The 23,958-nt window shown below is 37.8% G+C and overlaps 1 protein-coding gene across 1 annotated transcript in view; it reads left to right on the forward strand.

Moving 5' to 3' along the window:
* ncanb (neurocan b) overlaps positions 1-23,958 on the forward strand; it is a 149,123-nt gene that overhangs the window by 99,977 nt on the left and 25,188 nt on the right. The window contains exon 11 of the mRNA XM_017407272.3: positions 9,671-9,784. Within this exon, the coding sequence (XP_017262761.1) occupies positions 9,671-9,784 (114 nt within the window). The remainder of the gene's footprint in view (positions 1-9,670; positions 9,785-23,958) is intronic.

Below are 23,958 nucleotides of genomic sequence, written 5' to 3' on the forward strand. Positions count from 1 at the left end.
CATTTGAATACTTGGCACACATGCAAAGCTCTGCACACATGTTTCAGCCCATCTAGTTTTATCTTGAATATATTTTTTCAGTGACAGAGTCGGCTTGATGTCATTTCTGCAACCAAAACAGCCAAAAAAAAAAAAAAAAGATTTCTGTGGAGTCTGAAGTTATCAGGAGTGGGGTGTAGATAAACCAGGGTTCCTACACTGTTTAATAGTTCATACTTTTTCAAAGTTGCAAAAACTTTTGGGTCGATTTTTCATGTTTAGGTCCAAGCATTTCCTGTAAATTCACAGGGCATATCAACGCTGGAAACAAACAAACAAAAAGATGAATGTTATCCTAATATGGTTTCAATGAAATACTTTAAGTATAATAAAAATGTGGTGCTCATTCTGTAAATTTATGTTACCACTTGGAATTGGAAAAAAAAAAGTCATTTATGTATGTTTTAAAGCTGAGATAAATTTTGACTGACATGTTGCTGAAGGTATCCTTTAATAATAAATGATCTGAACCTATATAGCATCTCATTACACTTACTTGGTTCCTAAAGTGCGTCTCAGTGTGTTCTTTTTAACATATTGCTGCCATGAAAGCTGCTGCCAGTGGGAGGAAATCAGAGTTTCTGTCTCATGTGAAACCAAAGTCAGAAGCAGTCTGCTTGTTTCAGTAATTTGTTTTTGGAAAGTGAGAGTTTACACCAATTATAAAATGGAACAGGGAACCCTTTTTTCCTAGACTTAACAAAATCTAGATTTCTACTTCTCCAGGCAGTGCAGAAACCCCGATAGATATTTGTTTTTTCGTAATTTAAAAGGAACAGATTGGATTCTAAATGTTAAATAAATATGTGTATCCAGCTACTGCAAGTCTCTTGTTTTTTCTTGTGATTTATGATCATAGGATCTGTCATGTTTGCTCAAAATATTCGAGCTCCTCACTTAAATGGAGTCACCGCCAAACGCATTTGTGTCTCATTTGAGAATTATTAATCAAATCTGACGCAAGTGTGCTGCATAAAATATCACATGGCTGATGATGTCTAAACTGTTCTAAATGGCATCTTTATTTAAACTCTTATCTGCTGCCACAGTTCGCTGCATCATTAAGATATGAGCGTCAGGGAGCTGTTTGTTTCCTAGCTGCTGCAACATGTGCAGCTGATAGACAACAAGACTTCAGAGGTGTCACTTGTTTTATTGATCGAAGCACTCAGATATCTATATTTTATTTCCTGCTGTCATGAAAAGTGGGATATTGTGTAATAGCCTTTGTATGTGTATGAAGTCTGTCTGTTAGCAAAATATTTCATAAACCACAAATTAGATATTAATGAAATTCTCAGAAAATAATCACTGGATGTGCATCTAGAACTCAATAACCTTTGGAGTCAACTCAATTCAAGATGGTCACCACAGCTAATCAGCCACAGCAAGCACAAAAATGGCTACAACTCAGGCGGTTTTACAGATTTAGAGCTAAATTTTGGTGTGGAAGTAGCTGAGAGTCATCATAAATACATACTCCGAGCGCTAACAGATGGCACAAGTAAAACTTTGGCATGCAAGGCGGTGGGTGATAACATTTCTTCAAGAAAAGCTAGTTTCCAGATCTCCAGATTTCAAATATAGAAAATAATCATTGGACATTTTTCAACATTGTTTTAGGAAGCAGCTTTTATTGAAATAATAGCTTTTGTGGGATTGATAATCATAAATATTTAGTTTTTAAATAATATAGTTTTTTTTTTAAAGTGAACTTCATTTTTGGTTTTAAGAAGATATGAATTTCACTCTGCTGAACTCTGGACCATTAACAAGAAAAAAGATCAGAATTTTTAAAACAATGCATTTGAAATTTTCTTTCTTTTGCACAGTTGTTCTCCTACAGTGGAAAGAAGATATTCCTTGTCTCATCTTTATAGCAGCACCTCAGATATGTGGGGAAAAAAATAGCCAAAGACAAGAATAAAAGCGAAGGAGACAGAGCAAGAAAGCATGAAAGAGAAAGAGACGGAGCAAAGATGATTGAGAGGATAAAGTCTGTGCCTTGACTCGAGTTTTTGATTGACTGTCAGATCATAACTAGCTGAAAAAACTGCAAAAATGTATTCCTTAATATTAACTAGAGACGACCTTTTTGTTCTGGGATCCATCGTTTAACAGAAATAGATTTAAGAACATCAGAGCTGTCTACATTCAGAAACACGCTGCTATATAAACTCACTGTCAGATTAAATGATTCTGGCAGGACTGAGGAACAAAAAAAAAGATCATTTTACTCTAATATTACCTCCTTAAGTATGTCAGAAATGACTGCAGGAGGAAAGAATAGCCTGTCATTCACCCCTCTGGGGAACTGTTCTACTTTAAGTTATTGTGGTTTTTATATGTGTACATTCACAGACATTAGCACTGAAAAGGGAAAAAAAAAGCAATAAAAGGTGTAAAAGAGAGATCGTAGGAAAAGAAGGAGAGAAGGTGATGTCATTAGCTATTTTAGGGTTTTATACTATATTGAGGTAAGTGGTCACACCCTGGTTGTCATGAAATGCCACCCGGCTTAGAATGACAAATCTCTGCATTTCTTCTGCTTTTTCTGTCATTTTTTTTAAAATCCTCCACATCTCCCGCTTTCCCCCTCTGTAGGAAGACAGAAATAGTGTGTGCTTGGATGATACTGGTGGCACTATGGCAGCTAGCTTTTTTATTTATTTTTTTCCTGGCCACAGCCCTCCTCCTCCTCCTCCTCCTCCTCCTCTTCCTCACACACACACAATGTAAACAGACACTGACGGAGCCACACAAACACATGTGAGCGGAGTCAGGCTGTCAGAAGTGAAGGCTAACAGAGTTGCTCTGACACTTTACCTCATTACGTTTTCCCAGGCTGTTATGAATGTTGGAGCAGTGCTGTCAACCAAAGCCTAGACCCGGACATTGTGGGCCCACACACATACACACGTGTTTTCATATCCACAGTCCAACCAATCCACTGAGATGAATCTGTTCCTGCTTTTTTATTTCATGTCACTGTGATTTTTTTTTCTTCCCCAGAATGTCCACATGGTAGGTTTTTAGTCCAACTTCTACTTGATGCACGAGAAAATCTGGTACACCCTGATGATTTGGATTGCCGGCTGCTCGCAGCTTTTAGCGCATCATTCCTGAGATGTACTTCATCTGAGTCTGGGGGGATTTGTGGTAAAGTAACACATCTCTGTTCATCCTTACATCTCAACCAAGTGAAAAGGATAAAATATTTTCTCCAGAAAGACAGGACGAAAGGCTTATTTTTTTTTAGAGCTTATGAATCGTCTGATCGGTTGATCCGAGCTCTCTGGAGAGCAGCTCAGACTTTTGGGTTGGTATCAGAGCTGCTGTGCTCATCCTGATTCCTCTTGTTATCCACCTGCCCTGAAACACTGCTGAAGGCCTATGACTCTACAGTGCAGCCAAAAAAAAAAAAAAAAAAAAATCATGCTCACATCACTATGAACACACACCAGTTCATGCACACACAATGGCGAAGCACTTCCTGGCACATCTACGTGCTTTTTCTGTCATAACAAAGTCAAAATTGGCAGCTTCTCTCCTGAACAGCCCAGTCTGTTCTGACTGGTCAGATGCACAGAAAGCTTCCTTTATTCCACAACAGCTCATGTGTTTTTCTTATCAGGAAAGGAAGCTACAAGGTCACTGGGTTACAGGCTTGGTTTTTGGAACTTGTTGTGCATTGCATGAATGTTTTTTTTGTAAAACAAGAAGAGCAGTGTCTGGAAACAGTAATGCATATCACCCTCTGCCTTTCACACTAGAATTTAAAACTAAGATCATCTTGTGTTAAGAAATGACAGAGGTATGACTGTTTTGTTATGTGTTGTAATGTTATGTGATCTCACACAATTTGTTAATATCAAAATTTGGCTCAGTGTTTGTAAAACTGATCGAGTTATAGCCATTGTTGTGTAATAAAGGTCCATTAGCTGTGTTAGCCATCTTGAAATGGAATGACTCCAAAAGGGAATCAGATGTAGATGTACATCTAATGATTACTTCCTAAAGGTTTCAATTAAATCCACCCAGTGGTTCATGTGATATTTCCTGAACAGTGTTGACTCCAACAGTTAATGTCAAGGTTTTAAGTAAGACTTGTGCACATTTTCTAGCATTCAGAGTGAATTGGGCTACAACCACTCCTAATTTTAGCATAAAATCTGTAAAACTTCTTCAGTAAACTGTTAAATTGGGTTGACTCTAAAAGTTAATTTGTTCTTAATGTATAGCCAGTTAGTAGTGTCATTAAAATGTATCTTCTAGTTCATGAGGTATTTTACTAACAAACACACAGACACAGGCAAAAACATTACGGCTCGCCTTTCGCCTTGTGGCCATGGGCAATAATAAACTTCAAAAACTGCTGAAAAGTAAACTGGATAAAATTAATCTGTTAGTGTCATTGTTTTGTGAAGAATGTACTTCTCGTGTATAACTTTTCTTCTTGTGCCATTCCTGCAGTGTAGTGGTCATTATCAGTAGCGACACCTTTGTTTAAGAGGAGAACTGCAGTGACTGTGGCACTTTTTCAGCAACTCCATCTGATTACACCTTCAGTGCAGTAGGTTCATAACAATGAACCTACTGCACTGACTCACTGATTGGTTAAACAGCTTTGATGGATGGTTTAGCTGAGTCACCAATACTTAGAAACTGCAATACCTCTTGTATTTCCAAGAATTCCTTTCCTCTCTATTTCTGTCCTTTCTCCTTGTTCTTATTCCAGTTATTTCCAGTTACCTATTCCTATTTTTTTAATATTATTATTGGTCTGTTTGAAACTCAGGTTTATTTATTTTTTAAATTTTGTTGCTCATTTTTTACTTGTTGACAAAAACACATAAAGGCACATTGGTTTTTACGGCTAAATTCATCTCACCAAAAAATGTTTTGCTACATTTTGTATTTGTCCATGAAAAGATGCTTATTATATGTCAGTGAGTTTGGACAAAACCACTGAGCATTTAAGGCTTGAAGAAATAAATAAACGACATTTGAATGGGTTTCAATTTCAATTCAATTTCAGCATTGAAATAAAAATCTAAATTTTGTAAAAAAAAAATTTAAAAAAGGGAAATTAAAAGAAAAGTCAAAATAAAGACTAAACAAGTTCTTACACTGTTAGGATTGTAAGGGTTTCTCATATTGAGCCAGTCTGCCACACACACATATTGACTTTTCCTTAATATTGGACCCTAGTAACATGCTGGTTAAATGCGACATCAACTAGGGCCATTTGAGCTCCAGATTTATGCTGCGTTTTTCAAGTTTATACCATATCCCAAGTAAAATATCCTAAAATAAATGCGAAATAAAGGTTTTATTGCTCAAAGAGTTCAGGTAAAGGTAAGTAACTTTATGCATGACTGTAAATGTGACCAAAAAGAGTCACTTTATAAACAAGAAAAACATGAACTCTCTGCTCTCATGGACAAAAATATGAGCATTTCATGATTCTCTGGTGTTCACACAAACAATTCTTACACAAAACACACAAAATTAATTTTTCACTCATATACACAAATTTACCACACCTGGCGGAGCACAACATGGTCCATTGAGTGTTCGTGCTGTTTGGATGAGCAGCAGTTCAGCAGAAAGGTATCCGTCTTTGTCAAAGACCACTGAAATGTCAGTGCCCCTCAGCAAACTAAAGGAAGTCAATCATCCTGGGTTTCCGCTATGAAAGATGACAAACACAAAAAGCCTTTCAGTGGGAACCATTGTGTGACAAACATTTCTGTTTCAAAGCCTTTTATTGTACAAGATGTCAGTTTATTTTTACATAATGCCACCTGTGGTTTGGTGGTAACTCTAGAAGAGCAAAAAGGAGTGACCATCTGACACAGGATGTTGGAAGTACACCAGCATCCAAGTTGATTTTTAGTTTGATTTTGTAAAGGCGTGTTTGTGTGTGCTCGAGGAAATGTACATTTTCTTCTGGATACCTGCTGAAAAAGTAAATCTTCCTGTCTGATCATAATACCATCTATGTCCTCCACTGCACCTTGTCAGACGTGAAGTCTTTGTGTGGCATTTCCCAGCTCAAAGGTTCTCTGTGTAATTGATCAGACTGCTGTTTGATCTGCACTGCTGGCATTTAGTCCTGAACGGGGAACAAAAAGGGCTTTCCAGCTCTGTCAGGCTTTCAAATACCCATGGTTGTTACCAACAAAGGTGTTTTTGTGGAAGAATGCACATATAATGAGATCTTCTTTTCTCCCCCTGCATCCCCTGTTTGTGTTACATGCTTATTTGCATGATGAATCTGCACAATTTAGAGGTGAATGCACACAGGCTCAGTATGCACAACATTGTATTTAAATGTTATCACTTTATTATTTGTCTGAATGGTAAAATTGGACTTATTATTGCCAATTTCTCTTTAACTTTCATCCTCAGTATGTTTTTGTTCTCTCTCTCTGTTCACCTCTTTTTCAGTTAATGAAACACTGGCACTCTCAGAAGACCAAAGCTGTTCGTTTTAAAACTTTTTTTGTTTTTTTTAGTGGTTCCTTATGAGAATTATATTTTAAGATTGTGAGTAGCAGCACTAAATTCCACACACCTTGATCCCATATCAATTTGGGTATTTAGCTCAAATCTTGGCTCTAAATATATCTATTATTTCCTAAATTTAAAATGCACAGTGGTTATCTACATGTATTACATGTATATGTTTTGATTGTATCTGATTAAAATGTGGCTAAAGCAAAAGGCTTTGCATGTAGTTTTAATTACAGATAAAGGATTTAAAGAGCATCTCATTTAAAGAGCAACAAGTAAGAGCCGTTTGGTTTTTATTTTGCCTCAGAGTGCACGAGAATTTTATGAGCAACTCTCAAGCACAAATTTTGACGGTTTAAAAAGGATCCCACGCAGGAGGGAATAAAAAAAAAAACACAGATGATGATATAGTTGATCTTGAAGTTGCTCTGGTCAAATAAACAGGTGATGAAAATTTAACTTGATGTATTAAAATGACAAATAGTCATTTTAAAGGAGGCTTAAAATGTTTTCTTCATAATTTCTGGTTATGTCATTTAATTCTTCAAGTTATTTTCTATCCCATTTCAAACTTTCAGACCAGAGTTTTGACGTATGCCCTCTGTGAGCCTCCAGATACTCTGTCGACTGGCACCAACTCTGTTTTTTTTTGGCTGTTCTCTCGTTGTTTTCCCCCTCTCTAACCTCTCGCTTTACTCCCCTTTCATCCCGAAACTCCAACAGGTCTAAAAAAAAACAACCAAGAACAAGATAAATATGTTTACCAGTATAAAATATTCCCATCAAACCTGGATGTCTAAATCTCAATGAAACATTTTTATCATCAACGTTTTGCACATTCATCTTCTCCATTTCCTGTTTTGCTGTAGTAATGTTGGCTCAAAGAGAAGCTATTAGCATGAGCTGGTGTGTTAGTTGCATCCACTAATGACTCCAGTCTCTGGCACCTGTTTATCCCCTTATCTGTTTCTCTGCCAGTAAATAAGTGAAGCTCTGCTCTCCATGGCACCCTGGAGACTACAGCAGTGCCTAGACCTGATTCAGTTGAACTGGGCAACTAGCCAGAAAGTTATAGGCACACATGCAAATACATGCACACGCACTGCCACCTGTTTAAGTTGGGCAGTTCTCTCACTGAGTCACCTGACACTGAAGGGGGCTCTGACTGAAGTGGACCACTGTTTGACCTTCGTCAAATACTGTACAGTACACAATGTCAGTGTTAATAGGACACAATAATCATTTTTAGACAATACATGCCCCTTTCTATTAAAATAGTGAGTTTGGATACACTGAGTTTGAAAACCAATGAATGTAAAGTATATATTTTGCTGTAGTGTTTTAACAGCCTGGTTAATGGACAATAAATGCATTATTTGTGATGAGACTTTGCCTAAAAAAATAATTTCCAAGATCAACTTGCAGATGAGTATGATGTAGTACTACTTAATAGAACAGTTCGTTTTTAAATTATTTTATTGTGTTGGTTTGAGCTCAAAGGTACTGTATGTTCTCTCATACAGTAATAAATTAATTTTGTCTCTGAATTTAAATTTGAATGCTAATGCAAACCTGCAGAGGTGAGCTTAAAAGACACAAGGAAAAACTGGCTACAAGACTAAAATCTGTCAGGGTCTATGAGCACAGGTTCAATGTCATCATGCAGATGTCTTTTGAAGTTTTATTTTACTTCTCTTTTTCTTTCCTTGATTTGACAAAGTGAAAACTGAAAAAAACGCAAAAGCCAGACAGGCTTAGATGTTACATGCTTCAATTTCTTTAAGCCCTATGAAATGTCCACCATTAAAACAGTCCCAAAACATAATAGCCCGAGGATGTACAACAAATGAACTGCATGCAGATAATAATCATTAGGGAACTGTATGCTTTCTGTGTTGTTCAGGTTAATCCAAAATGCAACAGTCACGCACATAAATAAACTCTGATCATGTGACGCATGCTGTATTTTGAAGAAAACCTTACAATCTTATAAAAACATCTCTTGCTTTTTGTCATCCCTAAATGTTTATGATGTGGGAAGACTTTACTCTTCATGTCTGCTTTGTTGTTTTCTTCTATTATTTTTCCTCTCCATCAAAAGTCAGACTCAAAGACCTGGACATCCCACGATAGACTGAGCTGAGCAGCTCATTCCAGTTCCTCTGACAGGGTCTTTACCTCCTGCATCTATAACAGGCAGCCCAAAGCAGAGAACTAGTGATGAAGCTGTCCTGCTGTTTTTTTTACCAAACCGACTCTTCCGCCCCAAACAGCGCTGCCTGTAAAGCCTTCATAATCCAACCCTGGAACCTGCCAACTTCTCAGGCTCGCAGAATGGTATTACTTCTGCTCCGTCTTTCTCCACCCACTCTTGTTTTCATCTCCTCACCCTGTTTTCCATCGAGTTTTTGAGCATCTCCTTATTACCATATCTTCCCTCAGCTTTCAGACTCGCTCCCACCTCTCCCCATGACCTCTTGCTGAGACCCCAGAGACCCTTTCAGTAGCTGTAATGGCTGAGGATTGGATGATACCAGCTGCGGTTTTAATGATTTTGCCCTCAGGTCCAGATCAGCCAAAGAAATAGGGTCAGCATTTTTTTCAACCGATAGAGAGCTCTCACCTTTGGGACACAACTGCATGCTTTTTTTTTTTTTTTCAAAAATATTTAAACTGGATTTACAAAACAGATTTTGAATTTTTTGGCTGCCATGAACGAAATTACTGATGCATTTATGTGGGTTCATTGTTGTTGGAGGCAGAACCTGGTCCTTAATCTCCATGTGTGTGTCTGTCTGTCTTGCCTTCTTCACACCCCATTGCTCAGGCTACCCCTCGCTCTTTCTGCTCGGGTTTGACAGCAGAACTGCAGCATGTCCTACAAACACATTGCAATTAGCATCATGCGCTTCGGTGCATCCCAAACCGCTCACTGATAAAGTTCAATCAATTCATTTTAATTATAACTTTAGTAGAAACACCTCTAATCTTTCCAAAACTTGGATATCTCTGGTTTGATTCCTCGCATTAACTATGGCAGGTTTGAAGAGCAGCTTTGTTTGTGTTTTACATGACTTACCCCCTGTTCTCCTCTCACTGTTTTCCCCCTCAGACATTGACGACTGTCAGTCTAATCCATGCCAGAATGGAGGCACCTGCATCGATGAGATCAACTCTTTTGTGTGTCTTTGCCTGCCCAGCTACGGAGGAGCGACCTGTGAAAAAGGTAAAAAGGAGCAAAATACTGCTGTTTCTTTTTACACAATGCCTCATTTTAGTGAGTGGTTTGCAGAGGTAACAGATGACAAAGATGGGAATGGGGACGGGTAGGTGATGGAGGAGAAGGAAATAATTGGCAGTGGAAAATTGTGATTCAAAACGAGAAGAGAAGGACAAGGCAGTGAGAGAACAAGAATGAAACGAAAATTCTGGAGAAGTAAGGTGAGATGAAGAATAGGGGGAGATGGTGTTTAGAATGTGGCACAGGAGGATAAGATGATATCAGGTGAGCAGAATGTGAAAAACGCAACAAGATTGTGGCAGATATGGCTTTATAGAGAACATCTTCATCATGTTTGTTCATTTGCTATTAGAGAAGAGCCAGTATTCTGGAAATGACAGGAATTCCCTGTGAAACAAGGAATGTGAACAAGGATGTTCACAAGCTGAAGGTTACATGGAAACATGACCGACATGTTTCTACAAAACTACACTGAAGAAGACCCACAGCTGCTGTGTGTGTGAAGATTCACTCTGAACTGATTTTAACCTTGAATGAATTCCCTAAATGTCTAAAATGTGTTGAGTTTTCTAATGCAAGAACCTGCAATAGAAAACTGCATTTTTGTACCAACAGTTAATAGAACGCATAAACATAAAAAGAAGGATGAAAGTGGAAAATGTCTCGTGCCCACTTTTAAAAACTTTTTTAAGAGTTGAGTGCAGGGGTTGCCTCGAATACTATCACACCTAATTTTAGCTCAATATCTGTCTAAATGACTAAGTTATAGCCATGGCTCCAACTTGGTGGCACCCTGGATGAGTGAAAGATCAGGGAGAAGCTTTGACATTCTGAATAATCTTTGTTCAATATGACTGAGATGTTCTGCTGGCTCTTCTTGACCTTTGACTTCATCTTTCAGGAGAATTCTGCTTTGGGATATTTATTTGTTATATGGACACGTCTTCCGGTGACTACAGTGGGTTTTACTGCTGTAGTCTGGTCTGATCTGGGACTCCGAGGGCCGATCAGTCGATACCAAACTGACAGAGAGAAAAGGCTGAAGCAAGTGAAGAAAGAAAATGTTGAACACTGTTGGAACGAAGGTAGTTTGGCAGGTTTAAAGAGAGAACAATGACATGTTAGCAGGACAAAAAACAAAACAAAGCTGAAACAAAGTTGAACACTTTGACAAATCAATCCTCACACACACATTTTCACTGGTTTGATGTAAACAATCATATTTCTGCTCAAGAATTCAGAAAATACATATAATTTCTCAGGAGTTGTTGGGTTTTTTTTTCACATTTTTGGGCATCTGTTGAAAACATTGGGCTTTACTATGGGTTGTTGAGAGTAATCTGATGGAGAGTGTAGGGGACAACCAGAACAAGCTCACAAATGAGGCAAGGGAATACGCAACAAACTTTTAACAAAAACAAAGTTTCTGCAGTTGGAAAAAAAAAAATCCAAAAAGTATTAAGGAGCAAACAGGACTTGATTGTCCCAGTGAAACAGCACATTGACAAAAACTATGCTTAATATTATGTTTATATTTAGATTTTGAGGTGACAAACAACAACAACAAAAAAGAAAGAAGGAAAAAAGAATCCCAAACAAAGAGTCCCCAAATTACACACAAAAATAACTATTTCAAAAGATTCAAGCAGTAAAGCTAAATAACAGAGCATTACAATTAAAAATGGTCAAAACTGGAAATAGATTATTGAATAATAAAGGCCTACCATTCCTAGAAGAAATGCATATTACCAGCCGCCCTTCATGCCAGAGGGTTGTTTTCTGGTGCTTAGAATTGGAAACCATGTTTTCCTTTTTCTTTTTTTAGAGAACTTCTCACATATCTTGGATAACCAGCATGTATCACTGTTAAAAAGTTTCTCCACCTTCAGAAGCCCATTCAAACCACCAGAACACCACAGGTCACATCTATTTCAGCTAACCATCCTACTGTGTTTTTAATCATCGTTTACCCAACTTTATGTGAAAGGAGTGAAATCTGAGTGATGTTTGATCCAGTTAAGTCTTACTTTTACTGAATACAAAGTTCTGAATATATGACTTTAGTTTGAACCGCTAAATGTTTGGAAATAAAAAGTCATTTTAAAGCTTTGGTGAAGTTAGCAGTTTTAATCAGGGGACTCTGACCTTTACAAGTTTAGTTTTTCTTTTTTTTCTTAGTGTGTCCAGCCTATTTAAAAGAGAGCAGTGCCTCTTTATTCCTACCATCCTTCGGATTCTCATTAACCCTTAGCTGCTCCGTTTGATCTTTTATCTCAGCAAATTAAACTTTGGCAACTGCTCCATCTAATTTTTATTCCAATGGTTTGTAAAAAAGAAAACGCACTGAACAAGAGTTGGTGATAGAAATGGTTACTGTAACAAAATCATCCTTTTATGTTTTCATCATATGAGCAAATGGCGTCAACTTATGATTTAGACTTTATCTAAAAGAAGAGAATAAAAAAGCACATTTATTAAAGTAAAATAAGTTGAACTGAAAGAACATAAACAATTAAAAATCTTAAAAATTACCTTATGTGGGATTGTACATGAAATCTCACAAGATGTGTTAGCTCTCAAAGTATGGGCTGAGAATGACTTCCAGCTACTACCATGTTAAATTTTAACAAAATATCTGTAAAAATTACTTAGTTAATAGTCATTTTTGTGTTGTTTAAGGTTGATTAGCTTTGACAGCCATCTTGAATTGTTTTGACTCCAAAAGTTAATCAGTTTTAATGATATCTGATTACTTTCTGAAAGTTATACTAAAATTTGTCCAGTGGTTCATCGGGTATGTTTTAATTAAAATTTGAGCTGAAGAAACCCAAAGTAAAACATTGAGTTGTAGGATAAAGGACTACAGAAAATACTATAATGCTAACTGATTGTTTTAAACTTGTTTATCTTTACATTTCCATACATCATAACAGTCATCATTTAAATGAAAAAAGTATATTTGTTTTAATTTGGGCTATTTAATCTTTGATTTTTTTGATTTTTTTTTTTTTACAGAAATATCATCCCCAATGGCAGCGTGGGGTGAAAGTGAGATTTTTAGGGAGCCAGGTTAAATATAAAGAGTGTTAAAGGTCCTCTAAAATGGGCAACTTCTTTAGATTAAGGTTTCTAAATATAGCAAAAGACACAAATATGTCAGTTTTTAGGTCTCTCCAATTAGAAATTTTCTCTGCATCATACTTATTTTTATTTTTAGTTTGTCTCTCCTTTGTATGTCCCAAACACACACACACACATACACACACACACACACACCATCTGAGAGTGCCTCGTGTTTGAGCTCCACTGAAGCTGCGCGTCTGTTCCCTCTCGTGCTGCGACGCTGCCGTCATGACTGATTGGGAGCAGCAGGCCCGATTGTGTATAACTAAACTCTCTGTTTTCCTGTCGCTTTTATCTCTCTTCGCTCGGTGCTCGCAGAAACGGAGAATTCAGCGGGGAAGAGTACAATTCTCAACAGGCGCTCTGTCATTTCAGCGTGGTCCCTGTTTTGTATCCTGGGGGAGGTCTGAACTGCAACAGGAACGCTGGAAATGAACTCATTTGTTCCTCTAAAGCCTCCATCCATTTAAATGTCAACCAGTTGGTCCCTTCCTCGCTAAAGTGGTCCAGTTTCCTCTGTCTCCTCCGCCATGTGTGTTTATGTGTGTTTGTTTATGTTTAGGTGTACGCACAGGGAGCTCACAGCCTTAGATGCAGACTAGATACAGTCCGCTGCAGGCTTCCTTTAGCCTGTTGCCATGGTGATTCCATCTTGGAGTCAATAAAAAGGAAGCTGACAGGGCTCAAATCCTCCAGTAAGTGTACGGAGAGAGAGAAAGAAACTCTTTGTTAGATTGCAGTTATTATCGTTGTTGTTTAGGTTTCATATAATTGGATTTTGTCATTTGTACAGAATTTAGCAGTATGTAAAATATAATTACCTCAAAGGAAATATGCAGCAATAACATCTTTTACAGTGTGTTTGTGTTCATTTTTGTCCGTACTGTTAGCAAAATATCTCACGATTCACTAAACAAACTTTTTGGAGTCATTCAAGATGGCCACCACGGACAAGCAAGCTTAAAAGTTTGCTGTGGTCATAGCTGAGTTTGGTCCCCAACTTATACTCTGAGCACTAATTGATTGAACAAGATTTGTGTTCAAAACTTTGTCGTTAACTAGTCTGTTTGTTAGCATAATATCTTGTAAATTACCAAACAGATTTTAATGAAACTTTTAGAAACTAGTCATTGGATACACATCTACAACTGAATAAATTTTGCACTCAGCCAAATTCAAGGTGGCCACCATATCCAACTTTCCATAGAATCACAAAAATGGATCAGCATGATGGGAGCTGAGCATTTACCTCATTGTCCTCACACTTCTGAGCGCAACACACTGCGCAACATCTTTGCTTCAAACTTTTATATTACCTATTTGGGTCAGTCCTGTTTATCTATTTGCAAAATGTCTCATAAAACACTAAATAGATTAGAATGAAACACCATAAATGAACCATTGGATGTATAACTTTTGGAGTCAACCCAATTCAAGATGGCCACCACAGCTAATCAGCACTGGCAAACAGAAAAGTGGCTACACTTCAGTGAATTTTACAGCTAAAATTTGGCGAAGTTGTGCATGACAGTCATTCACAACACATACTTCAAGCGCGAAAAAGATGTTGAATGAGATTTTGCATAATGTTTGTTCAAGGTTTGATTAAAATGGCTACAACTCTGTCAGTTCTCAACATAAGATAATTTTAGTTAAAAACTCAACAGGCAATATGCATCCCCTCAAGGAATACTAGGCTTGAAAATGTTCAAGGTTTTGAAGGGTGTACTGTTCAACATAGGGTGTACTGCAGCTATGCAAACAAATGTACCAGTAAGTTGCTTCATTCTCCTTTTATCACAAATCCGAAACAAAAAGCTCAGCTCTCCCAGGTGTTTTTTGTGTTGTTGCTGTTGTTGCCAAATCAGTGGAGGCACAAAAAAAATCCTCCCTGGCATTACTGAAATGGAAAGTGACAGAAAAGCTCTCATCAGCTGCTTTTCCTACAATTTCCTATTTAATCCACCTATAACTTCAGGATTTTTTATTTATTTATTTATTTATTTTTAGTCTCCTGTGATTCTCTTGCTTTTGTTTTTCCAGGGAGAAAAACAACTCAAAGTGGATTTGTCACTTTACTATTCCACTTCTATCGACATCTTAGTTTCATGTTGTCATCATTTCTCTTTCTTGTTTTTTTTTTTCTCACTTCCTACCTTCTTCTTCATATCTTTTCATGCATCTCATCTCCGGTGTATCCATTGGGGCTTTGTGCCATGTCTGTGTGGGTTTGTTGTGTTTGTATTCCTGTGTGTACCTGCGTGTGTGTGTGAGCTCCAATCCCGTGTGCTGTGGGCGACTGGATTTCTGTTTGATGCCTTTAGTTTTTTGTTTTTTTTCTTTTTTCTTTGTGGGGGCAGTGAAGGACTTTCACTTCAAAATCCCATTACTAATCCACACGTTAAGATGCCGGCCTCAGAGAAAAAGGAGGAATTTTAAAAAAAAGGTTTCTGCTAGTGGTTAAAAAGTCATAACTTCTTCAATGTACTTTTTTACCACAAGAAGAAAATGACATGTTTCCAAATATTTCAGTGTACCATTTTAAAATGATTAAAATATATTTAAGACCTTTGTTGGACCTTCCCACAAAGGCTTTGTTTTTTGTTTTCTTTAAAAAAAAAATTGTATTTTACATATATTTAAACATCACCAAGTGTTGCTTTTAGCAGCACGCTCCCCAGAAAGTGACGTTCTGTAGTGCTGCTTTATAGTTGCTAATTGGCTTCTTTATGTAAGTTTTTTGTACATTAGTTTACTGGAAGAGTTTATTTTATTCTGTGGAGGACACAACCAAACCAAATGTTGTTGAAGTTTTGTCCATGCCTAGGTGTATGTGTGCATGAATGAGTGTGTTTGTTTGTCTATCTGTTCGCAAAATATCTCCTAAACCACAGAACAGATTTTAATGAAACCCTCAGGAAGTAATCCCTGGATGTAAAAAAATACAATTGGTTCTTCTTTAGGTGTCACCGCACTTTAAGATGGCTGCCATTGCTAATAGACATTCCAGACACAAAAATAATGACAAGTCAGTCAATTTTACAGAAATTCAGATACAATTTGGAGTGATGAAACTCATCTCCAACTTATATTCTGAGCACTAACCAATCACACTGATCTGCTATTGAACCTTTGCCTTTAAACTATTGGAGTTAACTCTGTCTCTCTGTTAGCAAATGTAAAGAACCACTGGGTACATTTTAATAAAAGTTTCAGACAGTCCTCATGTCCATCTAAAGCTGCTAATTTTTTAGAGTCAAACCAGTTCACTATGACTAATAAACCTTAACTAATACAAAAATTGCCACATTTTAGTCAGATTTACTGATATAAAGCTCAGGTTTGATGTGATAGTAGCTGAGGATCATTCTCAACAGATACTTTAAGCTTTAATAGATGACGTGATCTTACAGTCTTGCGTTAGATCGTGCATAACTGCATTCAATTTGATTCATTTCTAAAGATAAATGTGAGGATTTGGATTTGTGTTTTCGGTTTTTGTTTTCTTTATGTATTCTTGTTGTTGTTTTAAGTTTGGTTTTTTCCTGTCTGTGTTCCTGCTCAGTATTCACTCCTCCTCCGTTACTCTTTTGCCCTCCTTGCCACGCCCATCTCCACCTGTCCGTAATTATCCCCATTCACCTGTTTCTACTTACCTCGTCACCCTCAGTATTCAAAAACCCGGTCACTTCTCTCACTATCCGCTGGTTCATTGTTTGTCGTCTGTTGGTTGTCATTGTTTTGCTCGTTGTCTCGCCGCCCTTCCTGGTTCTGCTGCTCCGTGCTTTATGTTCAGCTTATCCTTTTGTTTTGCTGCCATGTCAGCTTTTTGTTTTCGTTTGTTTCTTTAGTTTAATAAATTAGTTTAGTTTCTTTAATATGAGTCTGCGCACTGGGTTCTTCTCCATCAGTTCCACGGTTCCTGACAATAAAATAATCTTAGTTTACAGCTCGAGCATAAAAAGTGAGTGTCTTTTAATGATGTGGGTTTAAAGAACAGCATTCCATAAATGTAAGCTGAATACACATATAATCATACATCTTGTTGCTTTTCCACGTGTTTTTTGAAAATTTCAATATCTTTCTCTTCTGTTTATTTAACAGCAGCTCACATGGTTGTTAAACACTCCGACTGCACGCGGCCCTCGATAACTCAGAGACCCCCTCCTAATAAAAAGGCTAATCTAATTAACTGGAAACAGGGTCTGACTCCCTCTTTAGTTGTGTCCTAACAGAACAAATATTCACCAAACTGAAACAAAAAGCTGTGTTAAAAGGATTGTGCAGCTAATTAATCCCCAGATGTTTGGCTGCTGCTTGGTTACAACAGAGGAAAGTGTTAGCTGTTGTCCTAAAATCACTGAGAACTGTTGTTTGATCTGTCTACTCTGATACTCTGTTCTCCTATTTACAGTGTTTACCTAGTTTTTGGAGGGGTAATTGTTATGTTGATTTGTAAGTTACATATTTGTTGTTGTTGTTAGGTACTGATTCAGTGCACAAGTTAGGTTAGGCAACAGCAGAGCAGCAGACGAAGCTCTGAGACTAACGAGGAGCAGAATACACTGAGCTGAGCTCTCAGCAGCAGGAAGTACGTCACAAAGCAGCAGATGTAGTCCTGCATCACTTTGTCTCTGTGCACTTTTATCACTTCATCACTCCAACAGGTCCTCTGTTAGACTGACCTTTTCTGCAACAAACTCATGCTCCTTCCTCATACTTAGAGAGGATTATTATTGCCCACCAACAAAAGGGGGCGACGATATTAATGTTTTTGCCTGCATCTGTGTAGTCTGTTGTCTGTCTGATAGCAAAATATCTCATGACCCACTAAACAGATTTTAATAAATTTCCAGAAAGTAATCAATGGCTGTACATCTACAACTGATTACCTTTTGGAGTCAATCCATTTTAAGATGGCCAGCACAGTTAATCAACATTAGCTAACAAATAAAACATTGTTGCAACTCTGTTTATAAGTACTCAGCTACATTCTGGCATGGTGGTAGTCATTAACAAGTCATACGCTGAATGTTAACAAATTGCACAAAATCTCACAATATTGCACACACAGAATCCTTTTCACGATTTGACCAAAATGTCTAACTCCATGTTGATCTTAGTTTAAAACTCTGGTATGAAAGTCAGTGAGTGATATGCATGTCTTCAAGAAATGCCTGTCCTTCAGTTTGTAAATTTGAACCAGCAGAGAAAAAGCATCTGTTCACCAAACCACTTTTTTTATTATCGGATGACCAAATTCGGCACCTTGTGCTTCTCATGATTTAGCTCAATTTAACGTGTCATCACAAAAATCCCAGCAGTCATAAAGGTGATGTTTGTCCAACCTTGACTAAAGTCCATTTCCTCTCACCACAATCTTTTCATAACCTTTAAAAGTGCACTCTGTAATATTACTCATCAAGGTCTGTTTTCTGGGCTTGGAGAAAATTATTCTGTGGAGGACTGTGACTGTGAAGACTTTTAGGTTTAGTTTGCTTTAAGTTTGAGAAAAACTAAAAGTAAATTGAAATCTCTGGGTTAAAAAAAAATAATCCAAAGGAAATCATCTTTTAAGACCTCTGTGGCCCACTCTTCATCTCTGCTTGAGGCTAACAGTGCATGGCTGTGTTAGAACAAGAGTAACACACCAATTTCTTTTTCCTGCATGACAGAAAACTGTAGCAAGCAGAATTGATAGAATAAAAAAGATTGTCTTGTAGCCTTTTTTTTTTTTACATTTTCAAACTTTCAATGATAGCTGTCTAAACTCACACCTTTTGAAACATCTGTAAAAAAGAAACAATAAAAAAGACCATTTGGTTTTTCAAAACCGTTTTAAGTCCATCTCAGGAGATTTCACTGCATGCGGTCAGCTCTGAAGTCTCTGTTCACATATGGTGGTAAAATATGTATCCCAAAACGTTTTGCAATCGGATGCCAGTCACCCACGTTGTACGCAAATACACACACAACCACGTCACAGCTGAGAAACAAACAGGACATCAGCAGGTCAGTTCACATATCTGAACAATGTTATTATTTTGACATTAACGTGGCTCGGAGCCATTTGAGTCATGTTTTTTTTTATTGAGTTATCTCTTAATAAGCTCAATTACCTAACAGGCTAAATTTAGGCGAAATAAAGAAGCAAACTGATTAGTGGCTTTACAGAGCTCAGTGTCTGAATTAAAGCTGTAAAAATGCACAGTAAAACACAGTAAGCTAACAGCCATCCACTGTGATCAACAAGTCAACCCTCTGTTCAGTTATGTAAATGTAAAGCAACATAATGCTGTTGTTCTGTGGCAGCGCATTATGGCTTATAGTGATCACAGCTGCAGTCCAGCAGCTCTAAAACCATTAGAACAAACTTTAAACTAAATAGAAACACATCCACACAGCGACCTGTCAGACACTCGACTCATAAAATCCTGACAAAAGAAACCTTTTTATTATGAAGGATTCCAATAAACAAATCATTAAAACCTTTAGCTGAAAGGCTCTGCTGCTTGTGTGGACTCATTTCAGTTCAGTAGGAGGTCCTACATGGAAGATCAGAACAGACTGCTATTAAACTGCTAAACATATGTGGATACAAGACTGTTTGAAGAACAGCAATTAGACCTAAATTTAGTGCTATCCAGTCACAATCAGATAGCTAAAAACTAAACTTAGTGACAAATGTGAACCGGACCATGGAGTTTAATTCTGTTCAGATTGATGAGCTAAAGGCTAATCTAAGCATGACCGTGACCAAAGTGGATCTCTACACACCGTAAAACAATTCCAGTCTCAAAAGATTCGTAGCGGATAAGCAAACATTAATGTATAAGCTTTTGCATGGCTGTCAGTTTTAGATTGCACAGTTATTTAGAGAATTCTGTGGTTATTTGCAAAAATAGGGACAGCACCAGCTAGCTGCAGCATTTCCTGTGTAGCCTGGACCACATCCTACAGAAAGTTAAAATGAAGCTGATGTCAGTGAAAAGATTCATTAAATAGCTCTGAGACTGAAGGTTTGAGACAGCACCAACCCACTTTGCTCTTGGCCTCAGCTCATCAATCCAGTCAGAATTAAGCTATTTCTCCAAACCGAGGCATTTAAAGAGCAATCTGCAACAGGTAAGATACTAGTTGCGCTTAATCTTTCCACAGAACCCCGCTTGAGAAGCTCTGAACTATCCCTTTGAGCGTTCCATCCATATGGTTTTACAACTGCTTTCATTTTACCCAAGGATACATCTCTGAGAGATGTTTTTACATCAATTTTTTACTGGAAATGAAAGACATGTTTAAGCTGTTTTGAAACCAAGCTTTCTCTTTTTTTGTTTACTTCGCCTGCAGCAGTTGCTTGAAGCACAAACACACACCAACTCAGATACTGTACACACACTCATTGACAGAGAGAATATCCATGAAGTTTTGTCTAAAGAAGCTATTCAGATGGACTAACATCAAGCGATCTCTCTCAGTCCATATGCTATTATACTCAACACTTGCCAAATTTCACAGCAGACATGAAAGCAGGGGAGATGTGAGGCAATTTATTCTTGTTCAAGGTGTGTAATTAGACAATGTTCCTGAAGCAACTGTCACTCTCTTTCCTGAGTTGAAACAAAAGGGAAAAGAAATGACGAAGAAAAGAAAAAAAAAATAGGAAGAAAAGGTACACGAGCTGAAAAAAAGAGGAGACGATGAGTTTGTTCCTCTGCTGTGTCTTAACGAACATGTCTGACGAGCTGTGCTGAAACTTTAGTCTGCTTCTGTTCCTTATCGCACCTAAACTACATACAGAAAGCCCACAAACTTCATTTTTATTTTCTCTGGCACTGTTTTAATGAAATATTTATGAAATGTTATGCTTCATTAGCTGTTTTGTTCAATTTAAGATAAAAACTAAGTCAGAAGAAAAAAAAAAAAAAAAAAAAAAAAAAAAAAAAAAAAAAAACACTCAGCAGGTGGTTTTATATCAAGCCAAATTGGATGCTTTACACAAAAAAAATTTCCCGAAACATAGTAATTAAGTTGTTTGGTTGAATTGCTTTTGATTATCCTCCTAAAGTCAGACACCGTATCATTGCCTGTGGCTTGCTAAATAATTGCAATCACATTTCTGTTTAAACATCAAAAATAAACGGATGAACAATAAAATGAGCACACTCTGAGCTCGCGTTTGGGGCTGCTTGGTGCTCCTTGTTCAAAATATTTAGAACTTTAGTTGGGCTTTCTGATCGTTTCTGAAGAAACAATAAAAGGAGCTTATTGCGATATGAATCATTTTACGACTTGTCAAGAGGTAACAGAAGATCTGCAAGATTCGGAAGCATTTTACATGCTTAAAATTCATACAAATATGTGAAGGTAGACTTTAATTCACAAGTGTTGATTTTTAGGATTTCATCAAAATCAACTAATTACAACCTAATAAATTAACCCGATTGAACATAAAATGCTAAAAAAGGAAAATAAATAAAACAAAAAGAAATGACAAAAACACTGCTGTATTATACTTTATGTCATCTCTTGTAACCCAAACTTTACCGGCATCAATCCAGAACAACCAGTCATATTTTCTATCAATAAAAATACTTTAACTTACCGCTCCCTGTCCCTGAAATGTTGTGCTTTAAAACAGCTTGTTATGAACTTTTGATTTTATGACAAGAGTCGGTTAGCGGACCCGAAATTTCAGCCCAAACACAGGAGTTGACAGATAACTTGTCTTTATTGAACAGCGAGGAGAATGGTAAGCGTAGCAGGAGGGCCTCTGATCGCCGCACTGAGAAGAGACAAGATGGTTTTGTTATCCTCACGTAAACCAGGAAGTAACCACAGACTGAGAAGGTTACACTGACCTGGATGATGGTGTGGGGAGAACCGAGACACGATCCTCGCAGGGTAGCGGCAGAACGAAGCCCAGGAACGGATGTGAGAACTAGCGTCACCGAAAGGTAGGCCGCGGGAGCAGAACTTAACTCTTGGTCAGACGGGCGGGGGTCGAAGCCGGGTGATCCAGAGTCAAGCAACGGTACCAGTGGGGCAGGCGAGAAATCCAAATCCAGGTCACAGGCAGGGGTCGATGTCCAGAAATCCGAAAACCAGCAAGTATCCGACAAGGGCAAGGCGTGGGGAAAAATCCAAAAGGCAAGAGCAGGGTCGAGGCACAAGAAGTCAGTCCGTGAACGCTGGAGAATTACTTGCTGTTGGGCTTTCATAATCTGGCACTGGAGGAGAGCAGAGAAGGAGAATATATAGGGCCCAGCCCAGGTGTAGGGGAGGTAATTAGCAGAGGACACAGGTGACGAGAATAATGGTAATTGGCAAGAGACATGGCATGGCAAAACACAGGCAAGGTTATCACATTTTATTGTTACTTACATAGATGTTAAAGTTTGTTTATGAAAGGATCATAGTGCTGAACTATCAAAGACTGCGTGTTTCGCAGGTCTGGATGCAGTAGTTTATTCATTGATTATATAAATTTCTTTTAAAGCATTCGCCTCATAATATTCCCTGACAATGAATCCAAAACCAATATATTCTGGACTGGAAATGTAGGGATTCAGTACTCATGACTCCCTTAATAATTACGCATTAGCGCTGCTGAAACAAGAAAGCCTGTATGTACAGCATGCTGAGTAAATCTGAATCTAACACTGCACACACTGTGTTTATTGATTCTTTTATGTGCATTAAAAATCGTTCTGGCTTTTTTTTTTTTGGTCCAACTCTGTGATCCTCTTTGAGCAAAAAAAAGAGTGTTTTCATCCTGCATTATGTTTAACTTGCATTCACATGTTGGCCTCGCTGTAGAGAGTAAATGTATTCATTAGATAAGCTGCTGCTTGCACCGAAACATAGATGTGCTTTTTTTCAAGTATAATTCATTTGTGACAGTTTCATGAATTTGTGTGACAGCCACCAAAGCCTTTGCGTGTAACAGAACTACTTTTCCCTCACTCAGACTTTTGATAAATTAGTAAATGTGTTCAAATTTTCTGTGTGTGCAAATTTAATTTGAGCGACCTCTGTGCAGTGAAAACTCCTTTTTAACATTTCATGTTTCTGAAAGATTCGCTTTAAAAATGGATTCACCTCAGTATTTTTCTAACAGTCTTCACACCACGGCACGCACATGTCAACCAAAAGCAGCTTTTTGAAAATACTTGTGATTCTTAAAGTAAAATTCAGAAAAATCACTTGACTAATGTATCGTAGGCAGCAAAGAATTGTCGTGCAAGTTTGACACCCTTGTTGATCACCCTTTTCATGCCATGCTCAACCAGACCGAATAGTGAGAGTTAATTGACGAGGACATGAAGTGGGCATGCCTAACATAAGGCGAAAGGCTTGTTACAATCTTTTTGCCTGTGTTTGTGTGTGTGTGTTAGTCTTTTAGGAAAATATCTCAATAATGGGACCAATTGTAGTGAAACAATGCAGAAAGTAATCATTAGACATACATCTACAACAGATTAACTCTGGAGTCAATCCAACTCAAGTTCACTGCCACAGCTAACTGATACCATCCATCCATCCATCCATCCATCCATTTTTTTTACCCACTGAGAGCTGGTGTCTATCTCCAGCACTCACTGTTTGAGAGACGGGGGACACCCTGTACAGGTTGCAAGTCCATCACAGGGACACATAGAGACAAACGAGACAAACAACCATTCACACTCTCACTCACACATAGGGATAATTTTAAGAGTTACCAATTAACCTAGCATGCATGTTTTTGGTCTGCGGGAGGAAACCGGAATACCCAGTGTAAACTCACGTGTGCACAGGGAGACCAGTAAACTCCACCCAGAAGGGCCCAGGTCAGGAAGTGATCCTGCAACCTTCTTGCTGGGAGGTGACAGCTCTAACCACTGCTAACTGACATCAGCCAACACAAATATGACTACAGCTCAGTCAATCTTACAGATGTTGGCATAGAATTTGTCGTGGTAGTAGCTGAGACTCCTTTAAATCACATACTCTAAGTGTGACGTCTCGCAATAATATGAGATTTTGTATAAAGTTTT

Source organism: Kryptolebias marmoratus, linkage group LG24 (assembly GCF_001649575.2).
Source record: "Kryptolebias marmoratus isolate JLee-2015 linkage group LG24, ASM164957v2, whole genome shotgun sequence".
Lineage (NCBI taxonomy): Eukaryota > Metazoa > Chordata > Actinopteri > Cyprinodontiformes > Rivulidae > Kryptolebias > Kryptolebias marmoratus.